The 17454-nt window shown below is 38.0% G+C and overlaps 2 protein-coding genes across 2 annotated transcripts; both read right to left on the bottom strand.

The window, feature by feature from the left end:
• Positions 1-15006: 15006 nt before the first annotated feature.
• LOC147516024 (uncharacterized) lies at positions 15007-15645 on the bottom strand. The gene has a single exon (XM_086593142.1). The coding sequence runs from the start codon at positions 15643-15645 to the stop codon at positions 15007-15009; it is 639 nt and encodes a 212-aa protein (XP_086449268.1).
• A 24-nt stretch (positions 15646-15669) lies between these two features.
• LOC147516023 (uncharacterized) lies at positions 15670-16806 on the bottom strand. Its single transcript, XM_086593140.1, has 2 exons — positions 16583-16806; positions 15670-16462 (listed from the first exon to the last, which is right to left on the bottom strand). Exons 1-2 carry the CDS (start codon positions 16804-16806, stop codon positions 15670-15672), a joined length of 1017 nt encoding a protein of 338 aa, XP_086449266.1.
• Between the last annotated feature and the right edge of the window lie 648 nt (positions 16807-17454).

Below are 17454 nucleotides of genomic sequence, written 5' to 3'. Positions count from 1 at the left end.
GGAACCATATATGTTTGATCACAATTAGCATATCTTTTTAGTAGTTAAAAGTTTAGGGTTGCTCATCACGGAAATTAAAATATCTAAATGAGTCTGAATAGCAGTCCCTTTTGGAGCTCTCTGAGAGTGTCCACGTCATTTTTTTACTCACTACAATTTAGGAGAAAAAAACAAAGAAATATTGCTAACAATCTCCAAAGTTTTCAAAACACTATTGCAAGTTACGGAAAAATAGGATGTAAAAGTAGAACTTCCCAAAACTAAAAATTGATAACTAAGTAGTGTTCCTATTTTATTTCCTGATTTATCATTAAAAGGGGCATTGCCTTGATGGTATGTGGCTAAGATTGTCAAAGTTAAGAGAGCATCTTTTTTTTTTTCGAAAATCAGTTAGGGCGTATGTACAACGTTAATATTCCCCTTCATCACTATTGAAGTTCTACAACAGTGATGCTCTACATCAATAAGAAACCACTGAAAGAGAAACTTAATTTCACTGAAGAACTTTTATGAAGTTCTTTAGTTTTCTTTCAAGGTGAGATGGTTGATTGCTTGATTGCTTTTACATGACCATTGACTTTTCTGGATTTCGCATTGCCTGATTGCTTTTATGAACCGAATTGTTTGTCTTGGACCATTGACATCTTTCATCTTTGGATTGCTTTCTTTTCTTTTTGTGGCTTGAGATCTTTAGCACTAGATATTGGTATTCTCCTCTTATAGAAGGCATCACAAGTACACATAATTTGTTTCTAAACTCCTGTTAATTAATAGTGAAAACGCTTCATGTTTGTTGTTGGCTTTTACCGTTGGCCATGACTTGACGTTTGTTGGGATCTACTTGCTATGGTTTGAAGTTTAAACAGGTTTAATTATAGTTTAGGATATTATATGGCCTTATAGCCAACCATCAGATATATATAGCGCGTCATTTGCAATACAGTAAAGTTATTAATCACGATCCCATATCTAGAGAAATTATGCTAATAATATTGTTGATCCCACGCCATAGAAAGGAGGAAGCAAGTAGGACCACCCTGCCCCTCCCCTCTTAATACAAAAACACAGATCCCATGCTTCCATTACTGAAACTTCCTTCTGTAGAAAGCTTGAAACCCGTCTCAGCACTAGCTACAATGCCAGCAATAACCATGATCGATAGAATGCGGTCCATACTCGGTCACGCCTTGGCTCTGCATTTCGAATTGTGGACTAACATGCATGATAGTAGGCTGTATTACCCTATTTGGTCCACTCTCCAACACATGTTAGCCTTCCCAGCTCTATTATATCTAACTATAATCCTTAACTTATCTACTATCTATATACTAAAGTAGAGACCTCTAATGGAGAATTTTCTCTCTCCTAGGTGACATTCTAATATGAGAGTTAGCATTTTATAATAACCCCTACAATGCCACGTAGACTTCGATCTCAATTAAAACTCTTAACTTTTTGAGAAACCCTATAATGCCACGTAAACTTCTATCTCAATTAAAACTCTTGATTTCTTGAGAAACCTAAAGACCTGTTCAAATTGGCAAAGCTTTCTATACTGCCTCCGCTTATCTCTCTCCCGAGTCTCGACTTATATATATTTTCTTGACGGGGCATAAAATATTTAATAGGTTGAGCTTTTTTTCAGAGACAATATAAGAAGATTCAATCAATACCAAGTATGTGTACTATGTGGAACTACCATAATATAGCTTAAATAACTGTACTATCTAAAACTAGGGGTGCCAATGGGTACCCGATTACCCGGAACCAAACCGAAACTGAAACCGAATGTTCTGGTTATGGATTTTAAAAGTTAGACCCATTTAAAATAGGTCATTAAGAACCGAACCGATAAATAACCGAAACCGTATAACCGAATAGTAAAAAATTGTAGGTACCCGAACCGAAATTGAAATCGGAACCGATTATTATGATTCGATATATAAAATTTAGTATTATATTATATTTAAGATAATCAAACTCATACATTATAATATAAAATATGATTTTTACATGTAAAAGTCTATTAAATATATATAGCATAATAGTGAATGTGTGTTGTTAAATGTATATTTTATAACTATACGTTAAACAAGTGTATCATAAATGTTAATAATAATGTCAACGTATATATTATGAATTAACTAATACATTTTATATTTATTAACTTATGCATGTATATATTTAAATATGATACACATGCTTGATATATTGTGGTATGTTTCGGTCCCCCACCTACGTGGCAAATGTGCATTGGTGAGGGTCTCCACTTTATTCGTTTAATCGACAAGGCTAAGGCCCAATTTGCAATATCATAGATCAATGTACAAGCCCATTAACTCATGTGTATAGGGCTGAACCCTAGCCATATGACTTGCCACTTACGTACATTAATTTATGTCTAAATTCGTTTCGTATCAAAGAGATAATCATCAATTATGATTTATGTTCAATTACAATTACTTGAGTTACAAGAAATCTCTACTCTACACATATAAATACCAAACTATTTTTTCATAAAGAACTACGTTCTTGAGACTTGATCTCATCGATAATTTGGGTACGTAGGTAACCGAAAGGTACAGTCTCATCATTCTCTCGATCACCATCACTTTTCTCACTACTTTTCTACATTATTCATCTCTTTCGTCACCACTTAGTGTTTTGATTATATTTGGTCGAAACATGGTACACGCACTTATTATAAACCAATATATAGTATTCATATTAAAAATTAGTGATGAGATGTAATTGTAAGACGCACTCGCATGTTCGATTTAAAATGCGAGTTAATACACGTGTACAAATAAATGTGTATATACGTAAAATATATCAAGGTAACAAATATATCTTATTGCACGTGTATACGATCGAGTTAATACAAGGAAACAAATATATGTGTATGCACGTAAAAAAAAATCAAATTTTTAGGGTTAGATATTTGATTATTTTAATTTCTATATCAAAGCTTGAAATTAGCATATGAATGGTAAATATTTTAACGTGTATGATTGATATATATTCATAGATTAATGTAAATATGATTGTTGATACATCACTAATTATACATAAAATATTATCATGTAGGAAAAGTAAAAAATAAAAATAAAAACAAGTTTTAGTGTTTAAATTATTGAAATTGTTTAATAATCATATTAAATAATAAAGACCCGAATTAGAACCGAAACTGATAAAAAACCGTGGGTTTTTATGGTTTTGGATTGGGTTCTATAATTATCATACTAAAATCATTGAGAACCGAAACCGACAGAACCGCAAATAGTAAAACCCAAACCAAAACCGCTAAAACCCGACCTAAAATCGACCCGTTGGCATCCCTATCTAAAACAACCAAAAAATAGTTGTCTGAACCATACATACCAGATTCAGGGTAACTAACATTGATGAAAATGCTAGAGAATCAAATGGTATATCATCCAGAGCAAACAAGTGACATTCTAGAGACTCGGGGCCTGGCAAAAAGTGGGGAGTCTTCAATTTCTCTCGGAAAATTATATAAGTCTGCTCCATATGCAACATCAGTAAATATACATAATCTTTACATAGTCCACAACAAGTCAATATCTAACTCCAGTTTGAAGAAAATAGGTTCTGTACAACACAACACACATAGCTTCTTTGAAGAGTTTGAGTGTATTATGGTATTTTCGGTATTTCCACTTTCCATAAAATAGGTTATGTACAAGTCCAATTTCTCTTTGGAACACATAGCCGAGAAGTTTGAGTGTATTTCAGTATTCCCAATTTTGGTTATGTACAAGTCCAATCTCTTTTCCAGATTCATTGACAAACAAAATAATACAATTGGAATTTTTATATATACTTTCAGTCTTGGTTCTCATAATTTCCCACACGATCAAGTTCTTTACTTCGATATTCCCATTTATACTCTCAAGAAACCACAATTTGCTCTTGCATAGGTGAGATAATAAGCTATATAAGATCCTTGAATGTGTGAGCTATAGATTGTATATATATAGTAAGAAATTGCAACTTGCTTCTGCAAAGGTAAGATAATAAGCTATAGAAGATCCTTGAATTTGCAAGCTATATATTGTCTATAGATAGTTGATAAAGTATTCAAGAACATCAACACTTTGAATGGGTTTTTGTTAAGAGATAGTTGTGTAACAGTAGAATTTTAACTTGAATCATCGGACTCCCTAAGAAATCTTTCATAATATACTATCAATAAACAAACATTTATTAAAAATTTCTCATGTGCTATAGCTTAGACGTAGATGATGGCTTAGAGTTGGGACAAAATTAGCTTTTCGGATCCCCTAAACCCGCTGAGATATCTCAATATTATCCCCTTTTGTCGTTGCCGCAAGAATCATCTAACTTAACTCTACAAATAAGCACAAGGACTCCACGTAAGGCACTGGAACTGCCTTAGCTTCAAACAATAACTCTAGCCAACTTGGAGGTCAACCATGGGAATAGGCAAACAGTTGGTGCTCCCGGCCCTGAAGTCTAAATAGTCCATCAAACACAGAAGTCATTGGTTACATTTTTTTTTAAGAGGCAATGTTTATGAGCTGGGAGCTTTTTGATATAAACATTTACATGGGAGAGTATGCATAAACGTCGATCTATTGGGATCCTCAAAAATTGTTGACCTTAACTCTTTAGAATTTTTTTATTTATCTTCACCACTGGTAATGCATAACCAACGACAAAGAAGAATTCATCAATATTAGCGATGATTATTGACGATTGCATTGTTTAAATTATTAGTTTGTTTGTTTACTTAAATTTACACAAAACAAGAGTCAATTAAAGAAATTATATTGTACGTTCAAAAATAGTCTAGACAGTATGTTCTCTGAATTAATTTTTGTTTAACATGTTATTGTTCCACTCAGTCCAACATTGCATGAATCATACATTATAAAAGTGATACTTGAGGAGAGAGATTGTGCAGATGAAGCAAATTGTTAGTAATGTTAGTATTGGGGTCAGTGGGTTTAGTAGCTTATACTCATAGGAGACTTCCGTGAAAGAGCCATATAATTTAAATCTTTTCCATCAAAAAGTGTTGGACCAAAACCACAACCGGAAATGGATGCCTTACCTGGACTGCATAAGACACATGTGATAGATTGATAGAGTACACATTGGAGCATAGAACACATTTGATCTTAATAGTGTTTCAATACATAAACAATGTTCGAATATTGAGATTTATATACACAAAATACCTCTTTATCGAAAAATACACATGTGCGTGTATATATATACACGCAAAATACCTAAAAGATCTCGGGCGTATGCCCGGGTTCAAAATCTAGTTGTATCTAAATCAACTCTTGGTCACGTGTTTGTTTGAATGCCATCAATGCTACTGTCCAAGGGGTGTTTCCTGCTCTGTTAAGTCTCTGGGTGCTTGAACCTGCAAGGTTCTCCGTTACTACTATTGTTGTTGCAGTGACATTGATCTATGAGTACGTTTGTTATTGTACTGCATGTGTCCACACACGCTATATAGCTAAGCGGATGGCACTGGCTCAGATAGTTATTTTATATAGTGTGACTTCTGGTGAAGGTGTACTTCATCCAGTTAACATAACTGCCAGTACGGTCATTGGGGCATTTTCTTCTATGATGGCATTGCTACTTCCCTTCCCTCGATCAAGCACATGTAAACGAAACGATAACATTTTTTTTTCTTCAGTCTCTTTCATCGTCACAAAAATAAATGAGTACCCATCTTTTCTTCCGTTCATGATTCTGTTATCATGCATCATGTGACATTGAACTATTTTTCATAGTTAGAAAATTTAACAAAAGAAGTACAATCCAGTAAAATATACTAGGAATTGATCAGCTTCATCATTATGGTACAAGTTAAGAGTAGTACATCCAGCCATGAACTATTAATGTTCCAATGAATGCTCATGAAGTTTGGGATCACTATTAGTGTTTCATTGAGTGTTGTCTTCCCATATTTTTATTAGAATAGCATATTTATCTAATTAATCATGCCCCGGTCCAAAAACGTATTTTAAGAATCGGGGACTGGGTGCTAATGCGCTTAGTGCAGAAGTTGACACTGTTAAGCTGAATTTTGCATTGGGAGGATTTATGACGACAAAAAATAAAGTCGAGAGGGTATAACTATAATATATATCGAAGGATTAGCAAGACACATGAAGAGAGTATGACTAGAGCTATGTCACTTCTTGCAATTTCAGAGGTCCACTATAACCAAAAAAAAATTCGAGCTTCTAAGAAGTGTCTTACAGAGGGGTTTGATTTGGAGTGGTTTACTTACAAGGTTTTAATCACAATAATATTTCATTGAACTAACCTCAAATGCAAATGCCTTGAATTAACCACAAAGAAAAATTAATTGGAAATCGGAAACTGGATGCAACTACACTGAAATAACCTCAAAAAAATTAATGGGAAATCAAAAACTAGATGCAAACACATTTAATTATATAATCTCAAAGAATAATTAACAGAAAATTAGAAACTGGATGCAACTGCATTGAACTAACCTCAAAGAATAATTAACAAGAAATTAAAAACTAGATGCAACTGCACTAAACAAACCTCAAAGAAAAATTAACGGAAATCAGATACATGATGCAAATATATTGAACTAACCTCAAAAAATAATTAATGAGAAAGCGGAAACTAGATGAAAATGTATTAAACTAACCTTAAAGAATAATTAATGGAAAATTGACAAATGGAGGAAAATGCATTGAACTAAGCTTCTTCTTTTTAATGGAAAAGAATAATTAACGTGCAATCAGAAATGCAAATGCATCGAGCTAACCTCAAAAAATAATTAATGGAAAATCGGAAACTAGATGCAAATGCATTGAACTAACCTCAAAGAATAATTAACAATAAATCAGAATTTGGATGCACATACAACGAACTAAGCTCAAAGAATAATTAACGGGAAATCAGAAATTGAATGCTAATGCAACGAACTAACCTAAAAAAATAATTAATAGGAAATCGGAAACTGTATACAAATGCGTTGAACTAACCTCAAAGAATAATTAACGAGAAATTAAAAATTGGATACTACAGCATTGAACTAACCCCAAAGATTAAATAACAGGAAATCAAAAATTGAATGCAACTGCTTTGAACTAACCTCAAGGAATAATTAACACCAATACTAATTACGAAAAAAAAAAGTTCAATTTAGAAGACTTACGTTTATGAAATATCCTGATTTAATTAGTTTTCAAAACTATTACGTCTCTCCAAAGTCAGAGCAAACCATATAATTTCATTGTGTTTGTGTTAGGAAATATATAAGCCATACCAAATCTTTAGGATACCATTATTTTAGAAAGTAAAGTGATCAGCTCCCAAATGTGTGTTTTATTACATTTACATTATTACATTATAGTCCTTCTTATGCATAATAAACAGACAACTCATAGCTTTTACTGCCTTTTTCAGGTTACAAACAATTTCATATCATAAAAACTGCATTTTAGCACCAAAAGGAGCCTTATTAACGCTTATTATGAACACTCAAGCAGCTATGAAAAAGTGCTGAAAAAGTTAAAGTCAAAGGTCAAAGGTCAATGACTTGAAACCAGAGGACTGAAAGTCATGTCCTTAACTCAGAAGACTGGAGATGGATGACCTTGCTACAAAAGAAGACTTGCTAAAAAACCTAGCTTGCTCAAGAAGATATAGAAAAAAAAACAAAAGCAAAAGTACAAAAGAAAAACAAACACTACTAAAAAACGTTTCAAGAGCTATTGGCTGTTGAGAAAGGACTTGAGTGTGCACTTCTTATGAACCTTAAGAAAGTGAGAGTAGCTACTGATTCGTACAGAGCAATGCAGATCATTCAAGGTAAGGAAACCATTCCGTGGTATTGCCTAAACCTTCACGATCCATTACCCTCCTCATCACCCATTTGGAGAAATTCAAGTATACAACACACATCTGAGGGGAATGTAACAAGCCCGCCAGACTACTTGTCAAAACTATGTAATATCAATTATGTAGTTTTTATGTTTATCAATCACCCTTTTGATGCCCAACTATCAGAAATGATAGATGATGATGCAAGAGGCACCATGTACCAAAGGTTTCAAAGTTAATACAAGTTGGGGTCCGCTTTAACCCCGTAACCAAAAAAAAAAAAAAAAAAAGGTGAAATGTTAGAGTTTTTACCTCGGTTTTCTAGGACCCAAAAAATCGTGATTACATCCACCGAGATAATAGAGTTCCTGAAACTGAGATAATAACTATTAAATTATCTCAGAACTCCGACATCTTATCTAAATCTATTATCTCACTTTTCTAAATGAAACTAAGATTATATAGAAGAAAACCAAGATGAATTGTGATTGAAACCAAATTTTATAAAAGAAAACCGAGATAATTAGTGATTGGAATTAAGATGATAATAAAAACAACCGTGATAAATTCTTATGAGAAGCCGGTCTTACATACAACATTTTACCTCACCTTTTTAATTAGCCGACATAACTAAACATTTTTTTTTTAAATTGTGCTGGTATTGTTCACTACTTCACTTAATCATGACAACCTGCAAATAAAAATCACTTTTCCAACCACATTCACCTTCATATTCATAACATCAACACCAATCAACAAAAGCGATCCAACATAAGTAAATTTCTTTGAAGAATCAAATTTCATTGAGAATTGAACGAACAATGTGGAACATGAACATATCTAATAGTTACATCAAGTCATAAAGTAGCTAAGCTAAATAGTTATTTACATAAAAGTTTTCCTAATAAAACTAATAGAAGCTCCAAAATCTTATCTTTGAAAGTGACTCGCATGGAACCTACCAAGCCAAAATGAAGATATTAATTAAATGATTAGTTTGACAATTAACATATTTTACTAATCCAAATTACAAAAAAGTATAACAAGTACTTACTTTTTGCCAATTGATAGAAGAGCAAAACGGTGTAAGAAATAGTCACCGTAAACCAAAAGTCTATCATTCCCAAATGCCTTTCACCATTTAAAATTTAAGTACTTGGTTGAATAAAGTTGAGCAATCCAAAACGAAATTGTCTTATATCTTTATTGGTGTATGCTGGAATCTCCTCCAACTCTTGGATCTAAATTAGAGAAGGATATAATGTTATTGATACATTTATTTAAAAGCAACAACTCCAATTTTAGTTATATGATAAAGTACACATTTACCTTAATTAGTTAAGAAAGGTTCAGAAGGATCCCTAAGAAAGTTTGTCATAAAACATCATCACGTGGTAGCCACATTTAGTATTATCTGGTTGTTTTGGGCACTACATAGAGACATATAACGAGATAATTCATATTCAATTGGAATAAACATAAAACAAAATAACTAAAACAACAAATACTACTTTGTTTACCTTGATCACTACCCACTTTGGTCCTGTTGTCATTCTTTTCCATCATCGTAAGTAAATGCTCTAATTGCACTATAATACAATAGCTCAAAGAGTTGGCGTTTTAAATGAAAAAGAGTTAAAAACATAAAAGGAAAGCTACAAAACTAATTGCACTATAAGACAATAGCTCAAAGAGTTGGCGCTTTAGATAAAAGAAGTATAATCATAAAAGGAACGATACAAAAGTCATGACTTACTTGTGAACAAGAAGTTTAACTTTAAATAAAGGAGTCAGCACTTCAAAAGATTCCAACTAGTATACTTCTAATGAGGATATATCAATAATAATCAGTAACCAATGCCTCCTACAATGAATAATTAAGTATATGAGAATAAATCTATAATGTATTATAAAGCTCAATAACTCATTTATAAAAGTGGAGGTTATGGTGGACAGATAAAGGATCAATCACAGCAGAATCGTCCTACTATTATATTAGCAACAAGTACAAATCAGCAATATAGCAAGCATTTAGAGCTGGAATGAAATCCAATTTGAATGTATTTTAACTTACAGGAGAGACGAGCATGAAAATTTGTAAGATAGCTTGGTGGGACATCTTTAGACAACATAGCATTTCTCACATAATTTGCAATATAGTAATTTTGCCCAAGGAAGTTGTATAATCCTTTTACTATACGAGACTGTTCTTCTAAATACTTTGGTAATCGGTTTCCGACAAGTGACTGCATGCTTCTTGGGTAATTGCCATAGGTCAAGGGATCCATAAACCTATATAGAAGAACAAGTAAATTGAAAACATACTACATTTTATGCAATGTAAAAGCTTGATCATCCTTCAAATTAGGTGACTAATTTTCTAGGATTTTAACTTGTTCAATAATGTTCCACTAAGCCATCCAAATTCCCAGCCCATATGTCAGGTTTTCGCCATGGCAATAGATTTTCTCATAAAACTCAAAACTCTTGAAACTAGTAAGTACGTAGTAGTCTATTACAGTATACCTAAGATCTTTGATAACTTCCTATCCATAAACTGTAACTCTATGTGTATCACAGGCCCGCCACCTTAATAACGATCAACCCTACACTCTCAGTCAAAATTTTGTTCTTGATTAAACTTCCCAAGAGGTCACTATCTTGAAATTGCTCCTCCCTGAAGCAAGCTCATCTCCAAAATTCATACGGTCTTGTTGCCAAGTGCTCTAAAAAGACCTTCACATTAATATTTTCTTCATTATATTTGTACCAAGTATTTAGGACAACTTCCTAACCACTGTCTATCAGACTCAACCTTGGCATAAATGTGACCACATATGGGCTAATTAAATGCCCCCGCAATATTTCTCTACTTGGGCAATACCCACGAGTACTTTTCCACTATTCTGGTTTACATATTCAACTTATATATATGCTCAACTTACCATCCGAACATGAAGTCAATAGCATGTTGGGCAGCATCTTTGTCAATCTTGGCTTCAAAAACTGGTACCATCCAGTGACACACCAAAGTTATACCAATCTTCCCATTTTTACCAGCCTGCATAGCTTCCATATTTTCCCATTTATTAACCTTGATTCTATTGAAGAGTTCTCGGCACTATAGCTTCTGACTGGGTTAGAGCATCTATGTGGCGGAAAAAAGCCCAAGTTGTAACCAACATTGCTGAAGGTCTAAGGTTCATTCAAGGTAATCCAGTGCTTCACTTGATCACCAAATTCTTTGTACCAAATTAAAGCTTTGCGTGGTCTTGGAATTCTTGCTTGTATGCTATTACATATAAACAAAATTATTTATGTCAAAGCCTCCTGCCGTGTATGGACATGAATGCCAAGCTTGCAACAATCTGTTTCGAGCCCAAACCTCACATGTCCCAAAACTATCCAACTACAGTGATGTGTATATCCATAAATTAAAGAGTGGTTAAAGTGTCTACCAATGGTTCATTTCTAAAGCTAGACTAGCCCAATTCAAACTTCTAACCACCCTTGTTGACTGCAGGTCACACCCAAGATCACAACTTTCTATCTGGATGGGAGTCGTGCCTTTAGCATTTGAAACAATAGTGAACTAAAACTAAAGTGAAACATGTTACATGAGATGTTAACGGAATCATGAGATATTTACATGATTGAGGTACATGTATTCAGTTCAACCCCAAACAACCAAAAACTTACATTTCCGAGAGAATCAAATTGAATAAAAAGATGAAAAAATGATGGATGCCACTATTTTATTCTCTAAGGAAATTCGCCGAGCAAATGGCGGCAACACGACTCCAGTTTTTGCATTTATTTTTTAAATAGAGATCAAAGTTCAAAACATGAAATTCTAAATAAGAAAATTGCAACAATTCTTTTCCAAGCAAAACACAAAACTGAAAATTCTTATGAATTGTCATCAACAGAAAAAATTTGTGAAGGAAAGCTTACTAGGGATTAGGGAACCGATAATTGTTGCCTCTAAGAGAAACAGTTAATTTCAAGTTTCCAACAGTACTTGTTGTAGGTCTATCTTACACTCACTTTTTTTTCTCTCCTTCTCTTAGGTCTCGCCGCTCTCCTCCCTTTTCTCTCTTTCACTATTCCTTTTATACCTCCCTCTCCCCCATCGCAACCGTCCACCTGTCTTCTCATCCATCGCTCCCCTGTCTTCCTCGTGTAGGGTTCCTGCTGTGTCTTTTCATGCCGCGGACTGATACTGTACTCACGAGTTCTCTGCATATCTTGACTCGAGCCCGTTCACATGTCGATCCCCTACTCCTCGGTTCCTACTACATTAGCTTGCATTAGGTCGCATCACCCCTCATCTTTTATATCGCGACCACTACAGATGCCCCTTCTCGATTCTGCGGACCTATATGGGCCTGGGATCGAGAATATCAGCTCCTTTCTTGCCGCGGTGCCCAGTCGCCCCTTTTCTGACTTCTCTTCGATATATGTGCGTGGCAGTGAGTACTCATTATGCAAGTCTTTTCACTACCCCCTCGTATTCTGCGCCTCCACGTGTCACTTATCCGCTGGATCATCCGCCGACCCTTTAATTTCCACACCATAAGGATGTTACCCTTTTAACCCTCCCCCCTTTCAAATCCCTCTCATTCCTTCTTCTTTTCTCATTTCATTTCGTTTTCCTTCTAGTAGACTCATCTCTCACGTACTCCTCCCTCGCTCAATCATTCCAATCCATTTGACCCTTTGGCGTTGCTCTAGTCCGGCCCTTATACGCTGGAAATCTAATTCAGGTGTGTTTTCTTCGTCCCTCTCCCCGTTATGTAAGCGATTTTCTTTACCACTTTTCTTTCCCTTTACATTGTAACTATTGGAGTTCTCCCTTTTTTTCAAGTCTGTTCATCTTTCATCTCCGATATCGACAACGGCCTCCGAGAACTCCTCCTTTTCCCAATCTATCGAGGTGGCCTCTCTACCTCTGGTGGTCGCTGCTACGGTCCCGTCCACCTCTGGACAATACATCCCTCCATTGCTGCCCCCATCTCGATATCGTAGACCTAATTTGGATGCGATTAGGGCTGCGTATGGGATCCCTTCCGACGTCATCATAGAGCACGTGCCATCAGTCACCCACTACCCTCATCTAGTCCCCCTTTGGCCGGGGTATCTTGTAGTCTCATTAGGCCAGATAGTCGCCGTACTGCGGCTTCCACTCACCTTATTAGACATCGAAGTGTGTAATCACTTCAACATCCCTCCCTGCCAAGGCATTGGAAACTTTTAAAGGCTGATGTACGCCACGAACTACTACAATAGATTCGGTGATCCCAAACTGACATACCGCGATATTGTCTCCCACTACTTCATAAAGATGAGCACCAAGGACGTTAGTGTTGGGTACCAATCCTTTTGTGTCCGCCCTAAAAATAAATCCTTTGTCTTCCGTGTTACCTCCTCTGACAAACAATGGCACCACTATCCACTTTATGTATCTGGGAATTTCTTGACCGGGGACCTTCCATTTGGGTTGAAACTTAATCATCTTGCCTTCCAATCCAGTGGTGAGTCTCGCTATAGTCTTTGTCTCTTTCTGCATTTAATCCGCACTAATAACAGTTTCCTAGTTGTATTTCTTTGCAGGTTAGCAGCCTGACTCCAAATCTCGCGTCTACTCAGGAACCATCTGCCCCATTTTTGAAAGACTTCATGGTCTCGGCCCAGCCCAAGCCACCCTTTTGAACCTCCATCCAATCACCGGTACTCCCTTGTTAGAGGCCTCGGCCCTTCACAACTTCGCAGGCTTTTCTGCTCCCTTTTACCGACCTCCTCCCCCCAAAGGAAGAAAACCACGAGCCTCCCCTCCCTCCAGAAAGCATTCCAGACATCATATTTCCCGACGCCACCCCATCCGTGACTCCTCTCACTCTCACACTACCCCCGCATCCAGTGAAGCCCTTTCCCTACTTGCTCCAGCAGACCCTCCTTCCTATAGGTCCATCTCCGCTTGGGAAGACCAGTACACTTCTCCACTTTCCACCTCCACTAACATGGACATTACCAAAATGAAACTCTTTGACAGCGATGCTGATGATGATGATGATATGACAGAAATTTCACCCGCGAAGGTGATGATGGCTCCCGCGTAGGGGCCTCTCGCAAATAAGCCGAGAACCTCCGAATCCAATGAGCCGGGGCATCATATTTGTGGGGACATCTGCTGTCCACCTATCTCTTGTATGCTGACAATCCTGCCGGGGCCATTCACCATGACCATAGGTTTGATTCGGACGCTCTGTCCATGAAGGGCATGCCCCCATCCCTCTCTCTCGTCTCTTGAGGCTGAGTCTGCCGGGGCAATACCTTTGCCCCGAAGTTAGATTTGGACATTTTGTCCACTTAAAGGCTCGCCCCCCCCACCGTCTCTCTGAGGCTGATGAGCTCTCTGGGGCAACCTCTTGCCCCTAAGTTAGACTTGCCTTTACTACTTTGTCATGCCCAGTTCTCAAAAGTGTCATTGTATTATATATGTGCAAACAGCCCCATGTCCATTGCCCCGAACTGGTGTTACATTTAAACATAGAACATTTTCAATATTCTTATATTCCAAGGTCTCTCTATCAGCTTCCCCTCCATGGTTCGCAGCTTGTAGGTGCCAGCCGCTCTGACATCCACCACCGAGTAGGGTCCCTCCCAATTTGGTCCCAACTTTTCGTCGTTCACTTTCTTGGTGCTTGGAGTTACCCTGCGGAGTACCAAGTCTCCCACCTAAAATTGCCGCGGCTTCAACCTTTTGTTGTACTACCTTTGCAGGCGCCTGTGATACTCCTCTAATTTGACCCGTGTCATGTCCTACCTCTCCTCCGCCAAGTTCAAATCTCTAGATAGTATGCCCCAGTTCAATCCCACTTCCACGGCCTTAGTGCAGGTCGTGGATGCCACCATCTCCGATGGGATCACAGCCTCTATGTCGTATGCTAACAAGAACAGAGTCTCTCTAGTTAAAGTTCACGGTGTGGTCCAATAAGCCCAGAGTACATGACTCAATTCGTCGGCCCATGCCCTTTTTCTATCTTCTAACTTTCTCTTGAGGTTGTTCATTATGGTCTTGTTAGATGATTCAGCCTGTCGATTCCCCTCGGGATTATAGGGAGCCGAGACCCCCTATTTCACATGATAAGCCTGCAAGAACTCTTTTACCTTCGACCTCATGAACTGTGTTCCATTATCTGCTATGATGGAGTGCGGTAATCCAAACTGGCATATGATGTTTTCCCATAGAAACTTAATCACTTGCTCCTCCTTAACCTGCTGCAAGGCCACTGCCTCTATCCATTTGGCAAAATAATATATGGAGGCTAGCATGAACCTTCTCTTCCCGCTGGCCATAGGCAATGGACCCACAATGTCCATGGCCCACATAGTGAACAACCACGGACTCAACACGTTGTGTAGCGACTCTGCTGGAGCAAATATTAACTGGGAAAACCTCTGACATTTTCCACACTTCTTAGCAAATTCTACTGCGTCCCTTTTCATATGAGGCCAGAAATACCCTTGCGTCAGCAGCCGATGGGCTGTAGTCCTTCCCACGGAGTGACTCCCACAGTCCCCCCCATGCAATTCGGCCAATACCTCTTGTGCCAGGTCCGGCCCCAAACATCTCAACAGCGGTCCATCGAAATTCTTTTGGTACATCTCCCTTTCTACCAATGTGTACCTCTGCGAAGTCTGCTCCAATCTTCTCCTCTCTTTGTTATCAATCACCTCTCCTCCTGATAGAAAATTCCTGATTAGGTTCATCCATCCTCCTGTACCTTCCGCGGTCTAGTATATTTCGTCCACCTTCTCGATACTTGGCTTCTCCAACGTCCTTACTTTTATGGTTTTCTTTTCTGACCCTGGTATCGCAGCCGCGACATAAGCCAAAGCGTCCGCATGCCTATTCTCACCACAACCCAGATGTATGAACCTGATCTTTTTGAACTTCGCCGCTCTATTGTGCATTACTTCCAAATACCTCGACATTCGTTCACACCTAGCCACAAATCCTCCATTCGCCTGACATACCACCAAATTCAAGTCTGAGTACACCGTCAACTCATTCACTCCCAAATCCTCTGCCATCCCTAATCCCGCTATCACTGCTTCATATTCTGACTCATTATTAGTTGTCGTGAACCCTAACTTCATAGACAACTCAATCATGTCATTATCTAGCGTAACCACTACGACGCCTATGCCACTGCATGTATCAGTAGCCGAACCGTCCGTGAACACTCTCCATCCATTCCTCTTATCCCATGGATCTAGTAAGTCTGGCTCACCCTCGTATTCAGGCTCCATAACCATCTCCTCCCCCCACGTAGGATCCTCTGCTGGGAACTCTACCAAAAACTCAGCCACTGCTTGTGCCTTTTCTGCAGTCCTTATTTGATATTGAACTTCATAAGCACTCAGCATTACTGCCCATTTTAGCATCCTTCCAGACTTCTCTGTTTTCAGTGCTTGCTTAAGGGGCAGATTTGTCACCACCACCACTGAATGTGCCTCGAAGTAAGGTTTCAACTTCAATGCCGAGAATATCAATGCCAAAGTGTATTTCTCCACTCTACTATACCTAGTCTCCGCATCCAACAAGGTTTTACTCTGGAAGTACACCGGCTTTTCTACCTTGTCAACCACTCAAACGAGGACCGAACTGACCGCGTACTCAATAACCCCTAGGTATAGGTATAACCTCTCTCCCTGTTCTGGCCTAGACAGCAAAGGCGCCTTGCCCAAATAACCTTTCATTTCTTGAAACTCCTCCTCGCATTCGGCCGTCCAAACAAAGTCCAGAGTCTTCCTTAATAGCCTATACATCGGTCTACACTTGTCTGACGACTTAGAAATGAACTTGTTCAATGCCGCGACTCTTCTAGCCAGCCACTGTACTTCTTTAACATTCTGAGGCGAAGGCATCTCTATTAGTGCTCGTATTTGCTCAGGGTTGGCTTATATTCCTCTATGAGTCACAATGTATCCCAGGAACTTCTCGGTGGTCACCCCAAATGTGCACTTCTCTAGATTGAGCTTTAAGTTGTGTGCCCGTAGTATGCTAAATGTCTCCCTCAGTCCCTCTATGTGCGCTTCCTCCGACATACTCTTTTCCACCATGTCATCTATATATATTTCGATTCCCTTTCGAATCTTCCTCTCGAACATTTTTTCTCCCAGTTGCTGAAAAGTGGCCCTGACATTCTTCAAACCGAAAGGCATCCTCGTATAATAATATGTACCTCCTTCTACTATGAACGACATCTTCTCCTGATCGGGTTCATACATCGCGACCTGGTTATGCCCTATAGACGCGTCCATGAACGAGAATATCTTGAATCCTGCTGTCCGGTCCACTAGCTCGTCCACTCATAGCCTAGGATAACTGTCCTTATGGCACTCTAAGTTGACATCTGTGAAATCGATGCACATGCGGACCTTACCATTCTTTTTTGGTACCGCGACAATGTTGGATAACCACTCTGTGAACTCCACTTCCCGTATTATTCCAGCTCCTTTCAACCTTGTAACCTCCTCACGGATCCCTTTTGCATACTTCGGCCTAACACTTCT

The sequence above is a fragment of the Coptis chinensis genome, chromosome 2 (genome assembly GCF_015680905.1).
Source record: "Coptis chinensis isolate HL-2020 chromosome 2, ASM1568090v1, whole genome shotgun sequence".
NCBI lineage: Eukaryota > Viridiplantae > Streptophyta > Magnoliopsida > Ranunculales > Ranunculaceae > Coptis > Coptis chinensis.
Note: the sequence above shows the minus strand (reverse complement) of the source record. Positions and strands in the feature narration are given on the sequence as shown.

Excerpts from the sequence above, each read along its gene's own strand:
- LOC147516024 (XM_086593142.1), bottom strand. The coding sequence starts at position 15,645 with ATGAACCTAATCAGGAATTTTCTATCAGGAGGAGAGGTGATTGATAAC.
- LOC147516023 (XM_086593140.1), bottom strand. The coding sequence starts at position 16,806 with ATGCCTTCGCCTCAGAATGTTAAAGAAGTACAGTGGCTGGCTAGAAGA. Across the intron at positions 16,463-16,582 it reads AGGCCAGAACAGGGAGAGAG|GTATAGTAGAGTGGAGAAAT; the intron begins GTTATACCTATA and ends TGCGGAGACTAG.